Here is a 20,972-nt window from a genome sequence, read left to right on the forward strand (position 1 = left end):
AGATATGATAGAGCCCAATAGGCTCAGGAACCTGTACACCTGTTTATTGACGGTTGAGAGGCGGGACCAAAGAGCCAGAGCTCAACCCCTGCAAACACAACTAAGTGAGTACAACTAGGTGAGTACACACACACACACACTCACAGCGTTTTTCCTGATAAGGAACAAATGCGAGAGTGAACGTGAGCGCCGTCCTGCTGGCATGCCGATCGTTACAGAAAAATATACACCCTTGAGAATTTGCCCAGCTTCGCTCCCACCAAATTCAGCCCCCGTTTGTTTTGTTTCACGTTGCAGGCAGTTAGATATCTGAATTATTTAAGCGTCCGAAAAAGAGGTGCTGGTGGCATGGAATTCCTCCCACCAGCTCGTCCTGCCTTTCAACCCAACGAACACTATAGCATTTTGGGAGGATCTGGAAGTGTTACTGGAAGATAATCCTCTCTTCCCTTGTCTCCCCACCAGGCAGCAGGGTCGCATGGTGGAGGCGGTGACGCTGCTGGAGGAGAGTCTACGCCACGATGCAACCAACAGTGATGCCGTGTCGGCCCTGGCTGGGCTCTACAGCGAGGCCGGACGCTCCACGGAGGCCGAGAGCCTCCACCTGGCACTGTTAGCTGCCCGGCCCTCAGACCCGGTGGTCCACAACAACTACGCCGCCTTCCTCCAGAAGATCGGTGAGTCCATCTTGCCGCCGCAACCCCCACCTCTCCTGTAGAGGAATAGTAAGTGCCTCCACTCCCTTATTTCCAACCCTTACTCCGAATGGACGGTACGTTTCAATACTAAACGTAATAAGTACATTCCTGACTGTCTGCATAGCATATATATACTTAATTGTGCTGTTATATTTACCTACCCATATATTCTCATTTTCTGTTAATACACTCAAAATTTATAGGATGAAGTTTTCGTATTCAATTCTATATACATAAGTTTTAAATATAAAGATTTATTTTTCAGTTTTATAAAACAATAGAGATTTTATAAAAAAATTAAAATATCCATCTTAAAATTATAAGATAACCTCAAGATATATCCTGAGTTACTTTATAATTTATTGAGAGACTTTTGTTTTGTTTTATAAAACTGTAATATCAATATAGCTATAGGTTAAGTACTAATTGTAGTTAAGAAGCAATAAATGTTATTTACATGCTTGTCCTTGTTTTACATGTTAAAGTGTATTTTTGTACTATGCCGATAGTCAGGATTGTACTTATTAAATTTAGTATTAAAACGTACTGTCTATTCGGAGGAAGGGCTGCTTATTTCAGCAGACCAGTGAGCCTGTAACTTCCTTACTGCCAGGAATTGGTAAGTATGTGCACTTGTTATTAGAATCGATGTATAATAGGGTCGCCTACTACTACAATATAATGGGCAATGAAACAACCAATTATCAGTGAGAATAATCAAATTATGAGGCCTCCATGTTTCTGCAAACCTCCCACTTGGCTTTGGTTGTTATAACTACTGATGGCAAGTGACGTGTGTGTGTGCTTAAGGCGTCCTGCTGTGCTGCTGGCAATCTGGGTTAAATACCTTCCTTGTACACATACGATTACTCGCACTCCACATCTATACACATGTATAAATGTTGATCTTTCTTCAATATATATAAAATAAATATGATAGGATACATGGAAAAAAACTCCAGAATTTTTCCAACTAGTGGACAATTGCACACCACTGGAGTCTATGTTTTCGGCTCACAATCGGGGATACAGAGTTCGATACCCGGACGGTAGAGAACAGGGAAACAGGGATGGTTTGGCATGTTTGCTTTCATCTGATGCGTCAGATCCCCTAGCAGTAAATAGGTGTCCGTAAGTTAGGTAACTGTTGTGTGTGGCATCCTTGCAAAGATCAGTAATTCGATCAATGGGAGATCTCAGTATAAATTAACTTAAAGTACAGGCTTCCAGTCCCCGGAAAAAGGAATTATATGACTCGACTCCACCCACAAGACATTAAAGGCTTCTCACGTATTTTTTTTTTAATTTCTTAATATCACTAAGAAGTCTCTCTCTCACACACACACACACACACACACACACACACACACACACACACACACACACACACACACACACACCATTGAAACAGAGGATGATAGTACGAGGCTACAAGATGACCTAGACAAACTGAGTGAATGGTCCAACAAATGGTTGTTCAAGTTAAACCCGAGTAAATGTAAAGTAATGAAACTAGGCGGTGGAAACAGGAGGCCAGACACAGGATACAGAATAAGAGATGAAGTACTTAATGAAACGGACATAGAGAAATATCTACGAGTTGATATCACACCAAACCTGTCTCCTGATGCCCACATGAAAAGAATAACGTCTGCAGCATATGCAAAGCTGGCTAACATCAGAACAGCGTTCAGGAACCTGTGTAAGAATCATTCAGAATCTTGTACACCACATATGTAAGACCAATCCTGGAGTATGCGGCCCCAGCATGGAGCCCGTACCTGGTCAAGCACAAGACGAAGCTGGAACAAGTTCAAAGGTATGTCACTAGACTAATCCAAGAACTAAGAGGCATGAGTTACGAGGAAAGGCTACGGGAAAAGCACCTTACGACATTGGAAGACAGAAGAGTAAGGGGAGACATGATCACAACCTACAAAATCCTCAGGGGAATCGACCGGGTTGACAAGGATAAACTATTCAACACTGGTGGTACGCGAACAAGGGGACACAAGAGGAAACTGAGTACCCGCATGAGCCACTGGGACATTAGAAAGAACTTTTTCAGTGTCAGAGTAGTTAATGGATAGAATGCATTAGGCAGTGATGTGGTGTAGGCTGACTCATACACAGTTTAAAATGTAGATATGATAGAGCCCAGTAGGCTCAGGAATCTGTACACCAGTTGATCGACAGTTGAGAGGCGGGACCAAAGAGCCAAAGCTCAACCCCCGCAAGCACAAATAGGTGAGTACAAATAGGTTAGTACACACACACACACATGTATAGATGTGGAGTGCGAGTAATCGTATGTGTACAAGGAACGTATTTAACCCAGTTTGCAGGCAGCAACACGGGTTCTGGAAAGGGAAATCGTGCCTAACTAACCTTTTCGAATTCTATGATAAAATTACAAGGATAAGACAGGACAGAGAAGGTTGGGCAGACTGCATATTTCTAGACTGCCAAAAAGCCTTTGATACAGTACCGCACATGAGACTGCTGTTCAAACTCGAGAGGCAGGCGGGGGTGGGAAGAAAGGCCCTAGCATGGATAAGGAACTACCTAACAGGAAGCAGCCAAAGAGTTACGGTAAGGGGTGAGAAGTCGGACTGGCGAACAGTAACAAGTGGAGTACCACAAGGATCGGTGCTGGGACCAATTCTATTTCTAATATATGTTAACGACAAGTTTACAGGAGTAGAGTTCTACATGTCGATGTTTGCGGATGACGCAAAGTTGATGAGAAGAGTTGTGACAGATGAGGATTGCAGGATTCTCCAAGAGGACCTGAACAGGTTGCAGAGATGATCAGAGAAATGGCTACTGGAGTTCAACACGAGCAAATGTAAAATTATGGAAATGGGACTAGGAGATAGGAGACCAAAGGGACAGTACACAATGAATGGGAACTGCCTACCTGTAACGACGCGAGAAAGAGACCTAGGCGTGGACGTAACACTTAATCTATCTCCTGAACCACATATAAATAGGATAATGACACCAGCGTTCTCTACATTGGCAAAAGTTAGAACATCATTAAGAAACCTTAGTAAGGAGGCATTTAGGGCGCTTTACACTGCCTACGTGAGGCCAGTCTTAGAGTATGCCGCCTCATCATGGAGTCCACATCTGAAGAAACATATAAGAAAACTGGAATAGGTTCAGAGGTTTGTAACGAGACTCGTCCCAGAGTTACGAGGGATGGGGTATGAAGAGCGCCAGAAGGAACTGTGCCTTACGACACTTGAATAAAGAAGGGAGAGAGGGGGGACATGATAGGAACGTATACAATACTCAGGGGGATTGACAGAGTGGACAGAGACGAAATGTTCACATGGAATAGTAACAGAACGAGGGGACATGGGTGGAAGCTGGAAACTCATGAGTCACAGAGATGTTAAGAAGTTTTCTATTAGCGTGAGAGTAGTGGTAAAATGGTATGCACTTCAGGAACAGGTTGTGGAAGCAAATACTATTCATAATTGTAAAATTAGGTATGTTAGGGAAACAGGACCGGGGTCATTGCTGTAAACACCCGATGCTCGAAAGACGGGATCCAAGAGTCAATGCTCGATCCTACAGACACAAATAGGTGAGTACACACACACACACACACACACCCTTAATGTCACTCAAGACTCGCTATACAGGTGATCATAATACATTACCCATTCATCATATATACAATTATGCCTTTAAACAACAAACATGCATACAAGTAACACACACAAATCACAATAGTGTGATGCATCAAATGAACAAATCCACAAGGGTCGTGACGAGGGTTGGAACATACGTTCATTTGCAGATTACGTCGGTTGCAATTCTTTTGACCATGACGTAGCTTAGTCGATCAAGGCGCGTCTGGGATCCTCTCGGACGTAAGTTCGAACCCTTGTGTTGATAAAATTAATACCCTATTAATGCCACCTCACCCCATCCACCTCACTCAAATGTAGATATAAACAAAATCGGAGATGTGTAAGTTCTATTCAGTTGTGTATTTGTAAACTAAAGTCTTTGAAAATGTAATAAGTTTTACGAAACGCGCTCGTGTCGCGTCAGACTAGAAATAAAAATGAATTTTGGAGAAATGATTTTTGAATTACCTCCAACAGTGAAAAGAAATGTACGAAAGATTGAGAAAATTCGTGTTAGAATTATTAATCTTACTTTTTCGGTCATATTTAATAATATATGTCTACAGGAAAGACTGCAACCAAAATATACTAATATATATATATATATATATATATATATATATATATATATATGTCGTACCTAGTAGCCAGAACGCACTTCTCCGCCTACTATGCAAGGCTCGATTTGCCTAATATGCCAAGTTTTCATGAATTAATGTTTTTTCGACAACCTAACCTACCTAACCTAACCTAACCTAACTTTTTCGGCTACCTAACCTAACCTAACCTATAGAGATAGGTTAGGTTAGGTTAGGTAGGGTTGGTTAGGTTCGGTCATATATCTACGTTATTTTTACCTGCAATAAAAAAAATTGACCTCATACATAATGAAATGGGTAGCTTTATCATTTCATAAGAAAAAAAATAGAAAAATATATTAATTCATGAAAACTTGGCTTATTAGGCAAATCGGGCCTTGCATAGTAGGCTGAGAAGTGCGTTCTGGCTACTAGGTACGTCATATATAAATGTATATATATATATATTTATATATATATATATATATATATATATTTATATATATATATATATATATATATATATATATATTTATATATTATATATATATACATATATATATATATATATATATATATATATATATATATATATATATATATATATATATATATATATATATATATATATGAGAACAAGCTTGAATAATCCCCAAGCATATATGTGAATGAAAACTCCACACCCGAGAAGTGACTCGAACCTGGACCGCCAGGGGCACATTGCAACTGGTGTACACGGTGCCTTAAACAACTCGCCCATCAGTGACCATACAAAAGGCGGTGACAGCCGAAGCTATTTGAACCACCACCCCGACAGCACATTGATGGTAATATTGGGCATAGCTATTTCATCAAATCACCTCATTTTTGTAGGGCCACATGAGCAACACAAATGCGAAGAAGCTTGAATGCTCCCCAAGCATATATGTGAATGAAAACTCCACACCCCAGAAGTGACTCGAACCAGGACTGCCAGGAGCACATTTGCAACTCGTGTACACAGTGCCTTTTACCACTTGACCATCAATGACCGAACTCTCCGACCAAACTAAATTCCAAAGGGTAACGAAGGACACCACAGCCGAATTGAAGACGAAGATAAACAGATTGATGAAAACTGTGAATGCCAAGAAATCTGGACTCCGCCTGCCAAAGGTTATTGGGGAATACAAACCTGGTTATGAGTATGGGTGTTACGGCCCTCTCGGGACGCAACGGGGTCCTTACTCTGATGTTGTTAGAGGAAGATATATGTATCCGTTCCCGAGCCAGTAGTGGCTATCAAGGGATGAGATCCGTGACGCAAGTAACTAAAAGGGAGTAGGGAAAGAAAGTTAAGAACTTAATATTATAATGTTCACCATCACCGATTAAATATATATAATAAAAGAGTACACAAGGGGGAGGGGTATTAACACTTTACAAGGGGATTAATCCTCAATCGATGTCTTCTACTGAAGACGCTGGTGCCATAACTCTCGGTGCCTTCTTCGTGGCCTCACGACGTGTCCTCTGAGAATGCCGAGCCTACCCGGGCCACAGGTCAGCCAAAACGCAGGTCCACTGGGGGCACCGTCGTGGAGGCCGTCAACCACACGTCCAGCTGGTCTGCTGGCAGGTACTGAGCCGCCAAGGCTGGTATGGCCACTCCACGAACGATATAAGGGGTACGCCCTAGACAGGAGTCTCGTGTGATATCACCAATCACCCTCCTGTCCTCAATACCCCAGTGGATTATCGTCTCCAACAGTCGGTCCCGGGTAAATCCTTTCACTGCCACTCTACTGGCAGGCTAACAAACCACAGTGTTCTTCCGGGGGGACGACGTCACAACAGCTGCAGCAAACTTCACCGTATGGAGACTGGCTGCCTCGGGTAGACTGACTCCACTTCCATCACAGTGGTCCCAGGTCGGCTCTATAAGCAGACACGTCATCAATAACTGGGACACTAATACACTTCACTCACGGGCTCGGGCACAAACACCTGACGTATCCAGCCCATAGATGGCGCTGTAGTCGGAGCACCACCTCACCAGAGGTCAGGAGCGGCGGTGTTGAGCGCGGAACCAGACTGGAAACTGGTCCTCGAGGCCAGTACACGCTGTCCTCACCAGGTGTCGTCGTCCGTTTGGCGGGGGTTTCGGGAGCTGACCCACAGATGGCGTGTTTGTCACCGCTCCAGGCTCGGACGCTGGATCCGGGTTCGTAACACCTCCCCACCAAAAGGAATTTGGTTTGGGGTTCTATAAAAAGAAACACAAACCAAATTAGTACGACGACACAACTCCAAATGGACACACATGCTTTATAATCTGGGATGGCGAGGCTGTCTCGTCTACTGAATTGTACTAAAGAAAATCCCTGGCACAAAGGGACCTTGAAAATGGCAGGCGATGACCTGCCTGACATAATCTTCCACACCTCCTCTGCGATGGCAAACAGGGACATCATCTCACACCTCTCAAGTAAGGATCCGTGTAGACTCGATCTGGGGTGACTCGACACTTCCCTATGTCGTGGCACCGATGATGGCTGACCACAGACGGCATTTCTGGTGCCGGTCCGATGGTCCTCCAGGGAGACAGGAACCTGGAATACAGGGGTCTGATAATTCAGAGTGATAGCGACAGCGGGTAAAACAGTACTTACAGCATACTCTACTAGGTCCACACCTAGTCCCAACGGGGCTGTTCGTACGTCGCAGGTGGCATTCGCTCTGCCACCGTCAGGTCGACCAACGTTCCGCATAACGCTGTGTTGAGGCTCAGCAATCACGCGGGGGGTGTCCACCTGTCGGAAACAGTCACTCATATTATCACATGTCGTACCTCCTGTATTAACTATCACCTTCCAGGTCCCTTCGTCAACTGCAACACCTGCAGTACAAATCTCCAATCCCTGGGACCTCTTAACGATGTTCATGGGAGCCATCATTCGTCGGGTCGTCCACCGGTCCTTACTGAGAGCACAAACGAGAACACATACGAGAATCAAACAAAATACTGCTAGGAAACATTTGGTCATCTGAGGGATAAGCTTCCTGAACTTGTCATGTCCATAGCCGGCACCATCCACTAGCCTGGCTTGGACAGAAGAGGACACTAGACCTTGTGAACACACCTCACATACCTCTGACGTCTGGGGAATCTCTGGCTGGTTCAATACACGCCGTAACTTGCCATACCGCAAGCACACATCCGCCTTCGCTCCAGACTCGTTGGTATCCGTGGGTGCCTGCACACGAGGCCCCTCTTCTAGCTCAGGTACCTCTGCCTTCTTAACCTCATGTTCCTTGTCGAGAGAAGAATTAGAAGTCTCTGCTAGAATATCATCGATCTGCGGGTGAGAGGACAAATTAAATATGTTTACATCCTGGTCTGTCTTTACCTGGACATTACCATTGCCTGTTACCTCAGACCGTGCTGTTCCGGTAGACTCGTCCGCAACCTTGGGATGATTGGTGCTCCAATCGGTCACCAAGTCGTTGGCTAGTACCACGTCAATCCCAGCCACAGGGAGGGTATCGACTACTGCCAACGCACATGTGCCGCTGAAATAAGGCGAGTCGAGATGTACTGGCACTAAGGGGGCGATGTACTGCGTCCTTGGAAACCCAACCAGGACAACCTCTTGTCTCCCGTCCACACTTACTCCCTCGGGTACCGAGCTCTTCATGATCAGGGACTGGGCTGCTCCACTATCTCTGAGCACTACTACAGATCTACCAGTATGATCACTCGTTACATACCCGGTTGAAGTGTGAGGGGCCAACAAACTTGGTCCTTCCTGCGTCGTCGTAGACTGGTTTCCTACTGGTGATGTAACACAGCTCATCAACATCACCTCCCTTCGTGCGCTGCCACCTCTTCTGCCTCGGCACCTAGCAGCTATGTGCCCTTTCTGCCCACAAGTCCAGCACACCATATTCCTCCTTGGACTACGGTGTTTCGGACTACTAGGACTTGTTCTTCGGGGGCTACTTGGGGGCGTCTTCTTAGCGCTTCGTGGGACGGGAGTCTCTTCATCGTCCTGAGGTCTGTCAAACCGGCGCTGGTAATTCCTCGGGACGTACTTAGCAGACGGCCTATGAGTCAGGATATACTCTTCAGCCATGGTGGCTGCTGCACTAAAGGTCTCCACCTGCTGCTCTTCTAAGTATGTCTTGAGGTCTCCAGACAAACAATCCTTGAAGTCCTCGAGCAGAATCAGCTGTTCGAGGTCTTCCTTGGTCTCCACCTTCCGAGAGGCACACCATTCTTGAAAAAGTCGCTCCTTGATCGTGGCGAACTCGGTGAAAGTGTGCTCTGAGGTCTTCTTCAGGTTTCTAAACTTCTGCCTGTACGCCTCAGGTACCAATTGGTACGCCATGAGCACGACCTTCTTCACCTTGTCATAATCGCCGGAGTCGTCAAGGGATAACGTAGAGTAGGCAATTTGGGCCTTCCCAGTCAAGACTGACTGTATCATGATGGCCCAATTCTCCCTTGGCCACTCCAAAGAGGCAGCGACTTTCTCGAAGGCTGCAAAGAATTTTGACACTTCCTTCTCATGGAATTTGGGGACCATTTTGATGTTTCTTACCGGATCGAAACCACTGGTGTCCGTCGTTTGCCTCCGCCCACCTAACCGCAATACTTCTAGTTCATGTTGTCTCTCCTTTTCCTCTCTGTCCTGTCGTTCTTGCCTGTCTCGTTCTTCTCTCTCTCTTTCTCGTTCTTCCCTCTCTCGTCTCTCTTCTCTTTCTCGCTCTTCTCTTTCTCGTTTCTCTTCTCTTTCTCGCTCTTCTTTTTCTCGTTTCTCTTCTCTTTCTCGTTCTTCTTTTTCTCTTTCTCGTCTCTCTTCTCTTTCTCGTTCTTCTCTTTCTCGTTTCTCTTCTCTTTCTCGCTCTTCTTTTTCTCGTTTCTCTTCTCTTTCTCGTTCTTCTCTTTCTCGTTTCTCTTCTCTTTCTCTCTCTGCTTTCCTTTCTTCTAATTCTAAACGTCTCATCTCTAATTCTTTATCTTGTCTCTCTCGTTCCATTTCTAATTTCTTCCATTCTATTTCACGATTGATCTCTAGGGCACGCATCTTGACTGTTAGGAAGCTGATATTAAGCTCGCCTGCATCACTGTCAACGTCGCTGCCCTTATCTTCCTTTTCCGTGGAAGCTATGTCTGCACTTTCCTTTGTACTAGGAGTCTCGCCTTCCTGTTTCTCTTCTGCCTTCAGGTGCCGGTGTACCTTGGACAAGATTTCCACACGGGAATCACTGGCACGGATCTTGATCTCCAGGTAGGCGCTCACTAGTACAAGCTCTGGTTTACTCAGATATTTTAATCTGGCAAGACAATCTTCTCTGTTCAGAAAAGCCTGAACCTCGTCCAGATCATCGATGGTAGCCTTGTCTGCCATTGTCACAGATGGAACACTTAACGAGCACTTAACACACCGTTTACACGTTAGCACTTAACGCACCGAGCACTGTTCTACGTCAATATTGCACTTTATCGCACCAAACTCTGCACTTGCCAATATTGCACGTAATCACTCCGGGCACCGCACTACCCAATATTGCACTGAGTCCAAGCGAACACTTCGCTCTGCAATATTGCACTGAATCACTGAGCACCGCACTAGTCAATATTGCACTTAATCGCTTAATCACAGCGAGCACCGCACTGCACAATATCGCACTTAGTCACTCTGAGCACCGCACAGGACGTATAACGTCACAATCGTCACACACAGGGGGAATTATTTACAGGGATAACGCCACTTCACCACCCCTGTCAAACATACTTAACAAGGGGACGGATCCCGCTGGGGATGCCAATTATGTTACGGCCCTCTCGGGACGCAACGGGGTCCTTACTCTGATGTTGTTAGAGGAAGATATATGTATCCGTTCCCGAGCCAGTAGTGGCTATCAAGGGATGAGATCCGTGACGCAAGTAACTAAAAGGGAGTAGGGAAAGAAAGTTAAGAACTTAATATTATAATGTTCACCATCACCGATTAAATATATATAATAAAAGAGTACACAAGGGGGAGGGGTATTAACACTTTACAAGGGGATTAATCCTCAATCGATGTCTTCTACTGAAGACGCTGGTGCCATAACTCTCGGTGCCTTCTTCGTGGCCTCACGACGTGTCCTCTAAGAATGCCGAGCCTACCCGGGCCACAGGTCAGCCAAAACGCAGGTCCACTGGGGGCACCGTCGTGGAGGCCGTCAACCACATGTCCAGCTGGTCTGCTGGCAGGTACTGAGCCGCCAAGGCTGGTACGGCCACTCCACGAACGATATAAGGGGTACGCCCTAGACAGGAGTCTCGTGTGATATCACCAATCACCCTCCTGTCCTCAATACCCCAGTGGATTATCGTCTCCAACAGTCGGTCCCGGGTAAATCCTTTCACTGCCACTCTACTGGCAGGCTAACACACCACAGTGTTCTTCCAGGGGGACGACGTCACAACAGCTGCAGCAAACTTCACCGTATGGAGACTGGCTGCCTCGGGTAGACTGACTCCACTTCCATCACAGTGGTCCCAGGTCGGCTCTATAAGCAGACACGTCATCAATAACTGGGACACTAATACACTTCACTCACGGGCTCGGGCACAAACACCTGACGTATCCAGCCCATAGATGGCGCTGTCGTCGGAGCACCACCTCACCAGAGGTCAGGAGCGGCGGTGTTGAGCGCGGAACCAGACTGGAAACTGGTCCTCGAGGCCAGTACACGCTGTCCTCACCAGGTGTCGTCTTCCGTTTGGCGGGGGTTTCGGGAGCTGACCCACAGATGGCGTGTTTGTCACCGCTCCAGGCTCGGACGCTGGATCTGGGTTCGTAACAATGGGAATGTCAAGATCCACAAACCTGGAAACCCACTTCGGTCAATCATTAGCCAGATACCCACACCCACATACTGACTGGCTAAGCGACTCAACTGCTTGCTGACTCCTTATGTACCTTGTGCTTTCAGCCTGAAGTCGCCAAAGGAATTCGTTGACTTACTGCGGCGAGCATGGGCCACAGGGATAAGAGCCTCGTTGGATGTAGAGTCGCTGTTTACCAACGTACCTGTGGATAAAACAGTCGTGATGAGTGGACAGAGTGTGTCGTGATCAAGCTTGTACTCCTCTTGACATATCAGAAAACATGTTAAGAAGCCTGAAGCCTGAACTAAAGAGGCACCCTTCTTGAATCCAGATGAGCACATGTATAAGCAAGTAGATGGGGTTGTCATGGGTTCTTCCCTAGGTGTCTTGTTTGTGAACTTCTACATGGGTACCATCGAGCAGAGGGTCTTAGTTGACATGGACTTGAAACCCGTTATATAATGCAAATATGTTGACGACATTTTCATGCAGGTACCTGATGTCAGACGTCTGCAGCAGCTGAAGAAGGCATTCGAGCAGAATTCTGTGTTAAGTTTCACTTACGAGATGGAGAAAGATGGGAAGCTGCCCTTTCTAGATGTAACAGTCATGGAAGGAACGGAAAATTCCACACTGCAGTCTACACTAAGGAAACAAACATAGTTATGTGCCTCAATGCCAATAGTGACTGCCCAGACAGGTACAAGAGGAGTGTTGTCAATGCTTACATCGACCGGGTACTCAGTCACAGCTCAGGATGGAAGCAAGTCGAAGAAGAACTCTGGAAGGTAAGGCAGGTCCTAGTCAAAATGGCTTCTCTAACGGTTATGTTGAAGACGTCATAAAAAGAAAGGTGAAACGCCATGCAACGTCTGAAGAGTCAACTAGCACAACTCTTGTACCCCCTATTAGACTGTTTTACATGAACTTCTTTTCGACGGCTCATAAAACGGAGGAAAGGGTCCTGAAAGATATTATTAATAGGAACGTTATCCCTACAGACAAAAATCAGAAAATACAATTGACAATTTACTACAAAAACAAAAAAAACGCCAAACTACTCATGAAAAACTCCCCAGACACCAAACAGAACACCTTGAAGGAAACCAACGTCGTCTATGCCTTCACATGCCCGCTTGGGGACTGTAACCCCAAAAGAGCTCAGTATATAGGCAAGACAACAACGTCTCTGTCTAGGTGATTAACAATCCACAAACAACAGGGCTCCATCAAGGAACATATAATTTCTTCTCACAACCAGACCATCACCAGAAAAATCTTAACAAGCAACACAGAAATCATCAATAAATGCAGCGATAGCAGGAGACTCGACATCCGTGAGGCACTACACATCAAAAAGTCAACATCAGCAATCAACAGCCAATTAATGCACAACTATATTCTACCCACTTCAAGACCCCGAACCAACATAGCAGTAGCAAGAGAAAGTATGGGCCAATAGGCATTCTGCAGGTTACTTCCATATCTTATGCTTTCATACCCATTGATTCATGTTCTGTCATATCTTTGTCACCTCACCCAAAACTTTTGTGCCATATCACTTCACCCAAAACTAGTATAAGTATGATGTATGCTATGTGTAGACTAGTCTTTGAAAATGTAAGAAGCTTACAAAACACGTTCCGGCGTCAGACCAAAAATAAAAATGTAAAGAATGAATTTTGGAGAGTTAATTTTTCAATTATCATCGACAGTGAAGAAAAACGTAATGAATATTGAGAAGATTCGTGTTAGGATTATTAATCTTACCCTATCAGTCATATTCATCCACATATGTTTACAAGTATATACTAATATTATATATTATATATATATATATATATATATATATATTATATATGTGCTTGTATTTTTCTTTTTTGAAAGTTTTGTTGAACAAGTTACGTTGTCAGCGATAATTGGCGCAACATATCTATCATATTGTTAGTACATCACACGTGCAGTGAGTCAGATTACAAGTGTGTGATTCATTCATCATTGTGCAGTGATATACGGGGGAATTAGTGTCGCCCTGACCCCCGCCCCCACCCAGCGCCCTGGCCGGGAAGTACCTGCTCTTCCCCCTCCAATCCCACCCCACCACGTCGCCTCCCCACCCACGAGGCCACCTTGCCACCCGCCCATAGAACCCGGGAGGCTCCCATGTGTGTCTACGCCACCCACCCACCCAATGTATACCCACATATTGTGTAGTGGGTGTATACCCACACTTCGTATAGAGGTGGTATATGTATTACCACTCATCTGAGTAGTAAGTGCTACGGCCAGCTGACTATCCCCCCAGCCTCCAACCGCCGCCCACCCTCCAGTCTCCACCCGCCGTCCACCCTCCCGCCCAGCGCCCGTCCAGCGCCCGCCCATGTCGCAGCTCTCAACAGACAGCCAGGCTTCTCCAAGCCAAGATGAACCATCAAGCAGGGGTAGACAAGGTAGATGTCAGACGTGTGACAGGGTATGCTATATCCGGTCGAGGGACGATAATGCGCGCAATCATTACCACAACGGAGCCAGGTGTTTGGGTTCTGGGCGCCCTCCCAGGGAGAACACCAGTCAACAGCCCACACCGCCCGTAAGGCAAAACACCTCCCAGACCTTCATTCCCACAGAAAATTTTTAGAAGCTATCAAAGCAACAACAGCCAGAACCTTGCAACACATCCCTAAAGCAGCCCGCCCCTATGCAGCAGCCAAATTATCTGCCCTCCTGAGAAAGGTCAACGACTCTCCTGGAACGACCCAAGCATGGTACAACCTCCTAATGTTTGGCAACATATGTCTAGCCACCCCTGCAAGGAGAGACAAGACCTTAGCTGCCTCAGTCATCAAAGCTATAAATGATTTTCCCAGGGAGGACAGCCAGGTACGCCTTCCCACTCGCGCGAGAAACACCCACGGCAGGAAGAGCAACAGTGCCATATCCGAGACATCAAAAATCAGAACATCAGTCACCAAGAAAATAGAAGAAGGAAACACTATTGGCGCAATACGAGTCATCACCAGTGAGGACTCAATTGCCGACAGAGATGCCGCAACAGCTCAAGCCCTAAGGGAGAAACACCCACCCAGGGCTCCGCGTGAGGACGACATTGTACAAGTGGGGGCTACCGGAGCAGAACCTCTCTGGGTGGCTGAATCTGTGGTCCATAAAGCAGCCATGTCCTTCCCTACAGGATCAGCAGGTGGGCTCACAGGACTAAAACCCAACCACCTCAAGCAAATGCTCAACCCTGCACTGGGTGACATTGCAAAGAACCTCTTGGTGGAACTAACCAGATTCACCAGACATGTCTAGCTGGCAACATACCAGCGTCCATAAGACCTATCTTTTTTGGAGCATCTCTCTGTGCTCTAAAGAAAAAGTACGGAGGGATCAGGCCAATAGCTGTGGGCAATTCTCTCCGGCGTCTCGTCGCAAAGGCAGCTGCAAGAACAGTTATTGATGCAGCGGCCAACATGCTGAAGCCAAAACAGCTCGGGTTCGGCATTCCACAAGGGTATGAGGTGGCAGCCCATGCAGCTCGAGCCTTCATCGCCATCATCACAGACGAAACGGCCCTTATCAAGCTAGATTTAAAAAATGCCTTCAATTTGGTGCGGAGGGAAGCTGTACTCCGTGCGGTTCATAGTCATTTCCCTTCCCTCTACCCTTTTGTACATTCATGCTAGAGTGTGGATCTTAAGCTACTTTTTGGCGAACATGAAATTGACTCGCGAGAAGGCGTCCAACAGGGTGACCCCCTTGCTCCTCTCCTTTTCTGTTTAGTCATCAAACAAGTCACAGAGGTCCTGTCCAGCGAGCTTAACATCTGGTTCTTGGATGATGGTACCCTAGCTGGTTCCCAAGACTCCCTCCTGGAGGACATCAGAAAAATCCAGGAGCAAGGTGCAGTTTTAGGCCTCACCCTGAACCCTTCTAAATGTGAAATAATATGTTCCAACCAGGGCATCGTAGAGAGAATAGAGGGTCTTCTGCCAAATATCCATAAAACTAAACCTGAAGACAGCACACTCCTAGGAGCTCCCCTGGGGTTGAAAGCCATCGATGAGGTCCTTGATAAGAAAATCGCCGACCGTAAGAGGATGGATGGGAGGATTGAGGATATTGATGCTCATGATGCACTCTACCTCATCACCAGATGTCTGTCCCTCCCCAGGTTAACCTACTTTCTGAGGTGTTCACCATCTTACAGTAGCCAAAAACTAAGTGAATATGACCGGTTACTGAAATCAATGCTAGAAAAAGCTCTTAACCTCTCTCTTGATGACCTACAGTGAAAACAAGCCTCTCTTCCCGTAAGACTTGGGGGCCTTGGAGTTCGAACAGCAACGCAAATCGCTGTTCCAGCCTTCCTGTCCTCCTTATCAGCATCCGACGACCTTGTGAAGGAAATTCTACCTGCCCACTTACATCAGCTGGCAGGTGTACATGATCCCAATTTTACACGCTGTGCCACAGAGTGGGCCTCTTGTGCAGGCCCATCACCTCAACCACCATCCCCAAAAGCCCACAAGCAATCCAGCTGGGATGGCCCCATTGTAGACCAAGTTGCTGCAGAGTGCCTGGGTAATGCAACAACACAACACGACATTGCTCGCCTCACAGCAGTAGCAGCCCCACATGCAGGGGATTTCCTGTTAGCAACCCCAATGTCGGCAACTGGCACGTGTCTCACACCACACGCCCTCCGAATTGCTGTGGCCCTCCGCCTTGCTGCCCCAATCCACACCAGATATAGGTGTATTTGCGGCGAGGTAGTGGCTGACAGGTACGGTCACCATGGCCTACTCTGCCAAAGCACAGGGGGATGGCACTCGAGGCACAGTGAAGTTAATGACATCATCAAGAGGAGCCTCACCACAGCTGGATGCCCAGCTGAAAGAGAGCCCCGATACCTAACGCCCCGTAACTCTGATGCTCTTATTGGTCGCCTGGATGGTATCACAGTGAACCCCTGGAAGAATGGCAAGCAGTTGGTATGGGACTACATGTGCGTATCAACACTGGTTAATACCTACATTGACCTCAGTGTTGCACAACCAGGTGGCGCTGCCATCCACAGGGTAGCAGCCAAATCCCGTAAGTATAGAGAACTGGATCACCACTACAATTTTGTCCCCATTGCTTCTGAGACACTCGGCGCCTGGGGTAAAAGTGCTACCAGTTTTTTGAAGGAACTGGGTTCTAGGCTCATTAAAACAACAAGGGACCCTAGAGCTGCCAGCTTTCTTTTCCAGCGCCTCAGCGTGGCGATACAGAGGGGAAACGCGCACTGCATCCAAGGTTCCTGCCCGCCATCTGAGGAGCTGGAGGAACTCGACAACCTATGATAACCATCTTTGTAACCTATATGTAACTCCTTTTTTGTAACAAAGTTCAAATAAAGCAAATATATATGTGTACATACAAAAGAATGGGGGTGGTTGGAGAAGATAATATTAGTGTTCAGTGAGAAACCACAAGGTCTCCTCTGAATACTTTTTATTTTCTTCTCCGAGGCTATGGGTCCCCACATTGGCACCAGAGGTGGTACCCTCACAAACTTTTATATGTATATATGTATATATATATATATATATATATATATATATATATATATATATATATATATATATATATATATATATATATATATATATATATATATATATATTTATGTTGTACTTAGTAGCCAGAACGTCGTACTCGGCCTGCTATGCAAGGCCCGATTTGCCTAATAATCCAAGTTTTCATGAATTAATTGTTTTCCGACTACCTAACCTACCTAACCTAACCTAACTTTTTCGGCTACCTAACCTAACCTAACCTATAAAGATAGGTTAGGTTAGGTTAGGTAGGGTTGGTTAGGTTCGGTCATATATCTACGTTAATTTTAACTCCAAAAAAAAAAATGACCTCATACATAATGAAATGGGTAGCTTTATCATTTCATAAGAAAAAAATTAGAGAAAATATATTTATTCAGGAAAACTTGGCTTATTAGGCAAATCGGGCCTTGCATATGTTACGGTGCCCTCTCCTATTTCTTTCGTTTGCCGGCTTAAAGAGTCATATCAGCTCTCCCTACTGATTCTCTGAGGTTCAGGGAGTCTAGTGATATATGTGGCGACCAGACCGGCTGCCATTTAATGGAAGGAGGTTATATTATAAGTTGTAAATAAAGGAAAATTGGCGCCCTGTTATAAGATGAAACAGTATCCCCTGCGGCAGATATGACCTTTTGGAAGGGAGACAAGCCGATCGCGGATTGGCCGACGTGGTCGCGGGCGACAAATCAGGGCCCGCCATGACGTCACCGAGTGCCCCGGGCGGCGCCAACGTCAGAGTTGTACTGACCGTGGAAGCGACAGGACGCGCCTCGGTCTGCTCTCAAGGATTGGAGGCTCTGCAAGCCTTGTTCAGTGGATTGAGCTGGCCTTCGTTGCCCATCACCGTTATTGGAGACCCTGCGCTTCTGGGAAGCCAAAGAGGAACCAAGTTCAGTGAGCAGAGAAGTGCCAAACTTGGAAAATAGTCGGCGACGACGCTGGGCGGCGCCGCTGGCTGGACGTTGAGGTCTGGAAGGTGGGCGAGCAAGCTAGCTGTGACTGGGGTCACATCCACTGAGAATCTTGGAAGGACGACACAGTGCCTAGGACAAGGAGCGACGCCCTGTGGGAGAGGCGAGTGTGGGGAAAAATAGTGATTAGCTCAGCGCCCATCGATGAACCAGGATTGGGGCAGCTGAATCTCAGGGATTGGAACGGCGACGACGCGAAGGCTTCACGACACCTGAGGACCTGTGGAACGCCCTGGATCGTCGAGGATCGACCCAAGGAAGCGTGGGAACCTCACACCATCGAGGGACAGGCGTCGTGAGCCAGGAGTGTAAGGTAGATCAGTTTTCCCTCCCATTACCCTTTGTATGAGTAGGCTAGTTAGGCCACAATATTTACTCGTGTATGTGGCAGCAAGAATTTATTACTTTAATAGTAGAATAGGCTGCAAAGCAGCTTGTGTCCAGGACTGTCAGAGAGGACAGTGTGTATGGATGGCAGGACAGTGAAGAAGAGGTGCCGACGTGGTGAAGAGGCCCTCCTGTGAGAGTGTGAGACTCCGGTCTTCCTGCCCATTTGAAGGAGTGTTGGAGGTCGTGGAAGAAGAGGCTGACGATCTCCAGACTCATTATCCATATTCCATATTCATGTATTACTTGTGATTGTGTGTGTGTGTTCATGTAATTTGCGTCAGTAAATCCACACATTTTATTACTGCGTTTGAGTGTGCCTCCATTTGTGATATTTCTCTATGAGCATACATTTCTGGCTACAAACGATATATGATACACCCACTGAACTGCATTGCTGGGGTGCAGATATAATAACCCAGCTGGCGACCTTGCTAAGGGGAAGATAGAGAAGACAGGCGGGAAAGGAGTTCCTGCAACCTTTTTTTTGTCTGGCAGGCAAGACTCAGGGAGGTTATGGTTATAGGAAAGCCTGAGTCTTCCTTCACTCCCCCACGGGTCTAGGCCGGAACTGTTAACAGCAGTTTCCCCGTGGTTGACTGAAGGGCTTCCAGGGTGAATCAGTGGCACCCCTTTGTGGTGGAAGCAAAGACCTGCGGAGGTGGGCATCGTTGGTCCTATCTTGTGTGACCAAGGAGACTCCGGTGAATCCAGGGAGTCGGAGGGGCTGAGTATTTGGGCCCTTTGAGCCCCTAGCAGTTAAGTGTTAGCAGAGCCCCGGACCGCCCACCCCCACGTGACACATAGTAGGCTGAGAAGTGCGTTCTGGCTACTAGGTACGACATATATATATATATATATATATATATATATATATATATATATATATATATATATATATATATATATATATATATATATATATATGTCGTACCTAGTAGCCAGAACTCACTTTTTGGCCTACTATTCAAGGCCCGATGTGCTTAATAAGCCAAGTTTTCCTGAATTAATATATTTTTTCAATTTTTTTTCTTCTGAAATGATAAAGCTACCCATTTCATTATGTATGAGGTCAAATTTTTTTATTTGAGTTAAAATTAACGTAGATATATGACCGAACCTAACCAACCCTACCTAACCTAACCTAACCTATCTTTATAGGTTAGGTTGGGTTAGGTAGCCGAAAAAGTTAGGTTAGGTTAGGTAGTCGAAAAATAATTAATTCATGAAAACTTGGCTTATTAGGCAAATCGGGCCTTGCATAGTAGGCTGATAAGTGTGTTCTGGCTACTAGGTACGACATATATATATATATATATATATATATATATATATATATATATATATATATATATATATATATATATATATATATATATTAGTATATTTTGGTAGCAGTCTTTCCTGTAGACATATATTATTAAATATGACCGAAAAAGTAAGATTAATAATTCTAACACGAATTTTCTCAATCTTTCGTACATTACGCTTCACTGTTGGAGGTAAATCAAAAATCACTTCTCCAAAATTCATTTTTTATTTCTAGTCTGACGCGACACGGGCGCGTTTCGTAAAACTTATTACATTTTCAAAGACTTCACAAATACACAACTGATTAGAACTTGCGTTTCTCTGATTTTATATCTACATTTGAGTGAGGTGGGAAGGGTGATGTGGCATTAACACAAGACAGAACAATAGGGGATATTAATAGGGTATTAAAAGTATCAACACAAGACAGAACAGAAACAATGGGTATTGAATAGAAGTGTTTGTAGAAAGCCTATTGGTCCATATTTCTTGATGCTTCTATATTGGAGCGGAGTCTTGAGGTGGGTAGAATATAGTTGTGCAATAATTGGCTGTTGATTGCTGGTGTTGACTTCTTGATGTGTAGTGCCTCGCAAACGTCAAGCCGCCTGCTATCGCTGTATCTATCGATGATTTCTGTGTTGTTTACTAGGATTTCTCTGGCGATGGTTTGGTTATGGGAAGAGATTATATGTTCCTTAATGGAGCCCTGTTGCTTATGCATCGTTAAACGCCTAGAAAGAGATGTTGTTGTCTTGCCTATATACTGGGTTTTTTGGAGCTTACAGTCCCCAAGTGGGCATTTAAAGGCATAGACGACGTTAGTCTCTTTTAAAGCGTTCTGTTTTGTGTCTGGAGAGTTTCTCATGAGTAGGCTGGCCGTTTTTCTGGTTTTATAGTAAATCGTCAGTT

General features: G+C 45.6%; 1 protein-coding gene across 1 annotated transcript in view; it reads left to right on the plus strand.

Moving 5' to 3' along the window:
• Nucleotides 1–473: 473 nt before the first annotated feature.
• LOC138372077 (protein O-mannosyl-transferase TMTC1-like) overlaps nucleotides 474–20,972 on the plus strand; it is a 70,645-nt gene continuing 50,146 nt past the window's right edge. Inside the window, exon 1 of the mRNA XM_069337303.1 lies at nucleotides 474–677. Coding sequence (XP_069193404.1) covers nucleotides 479–677 — 199 coding nt within the window. The 5' untranslated portion in view covers nucleotides 474–478. The remainder of the gene's footprint in view (nucleotides 678–20,972) is intronic.

This window comes from Procambarus clarkii, chromosome 4, assembly GCF_040958095.1.
Source record: "Procambarus clarkii isolate CNS0578487 chromosome 4, FALCON_Pclarkii_2.0, whole genome shotgun sequence".
NCBI classification, from domain to species: domain Eukaryota; kingdom Metazoa; phylum Arthropoda; class Malacostraca; order Decapoda; family Cambaridae; genus Procambarus; species Procambarus clarkii.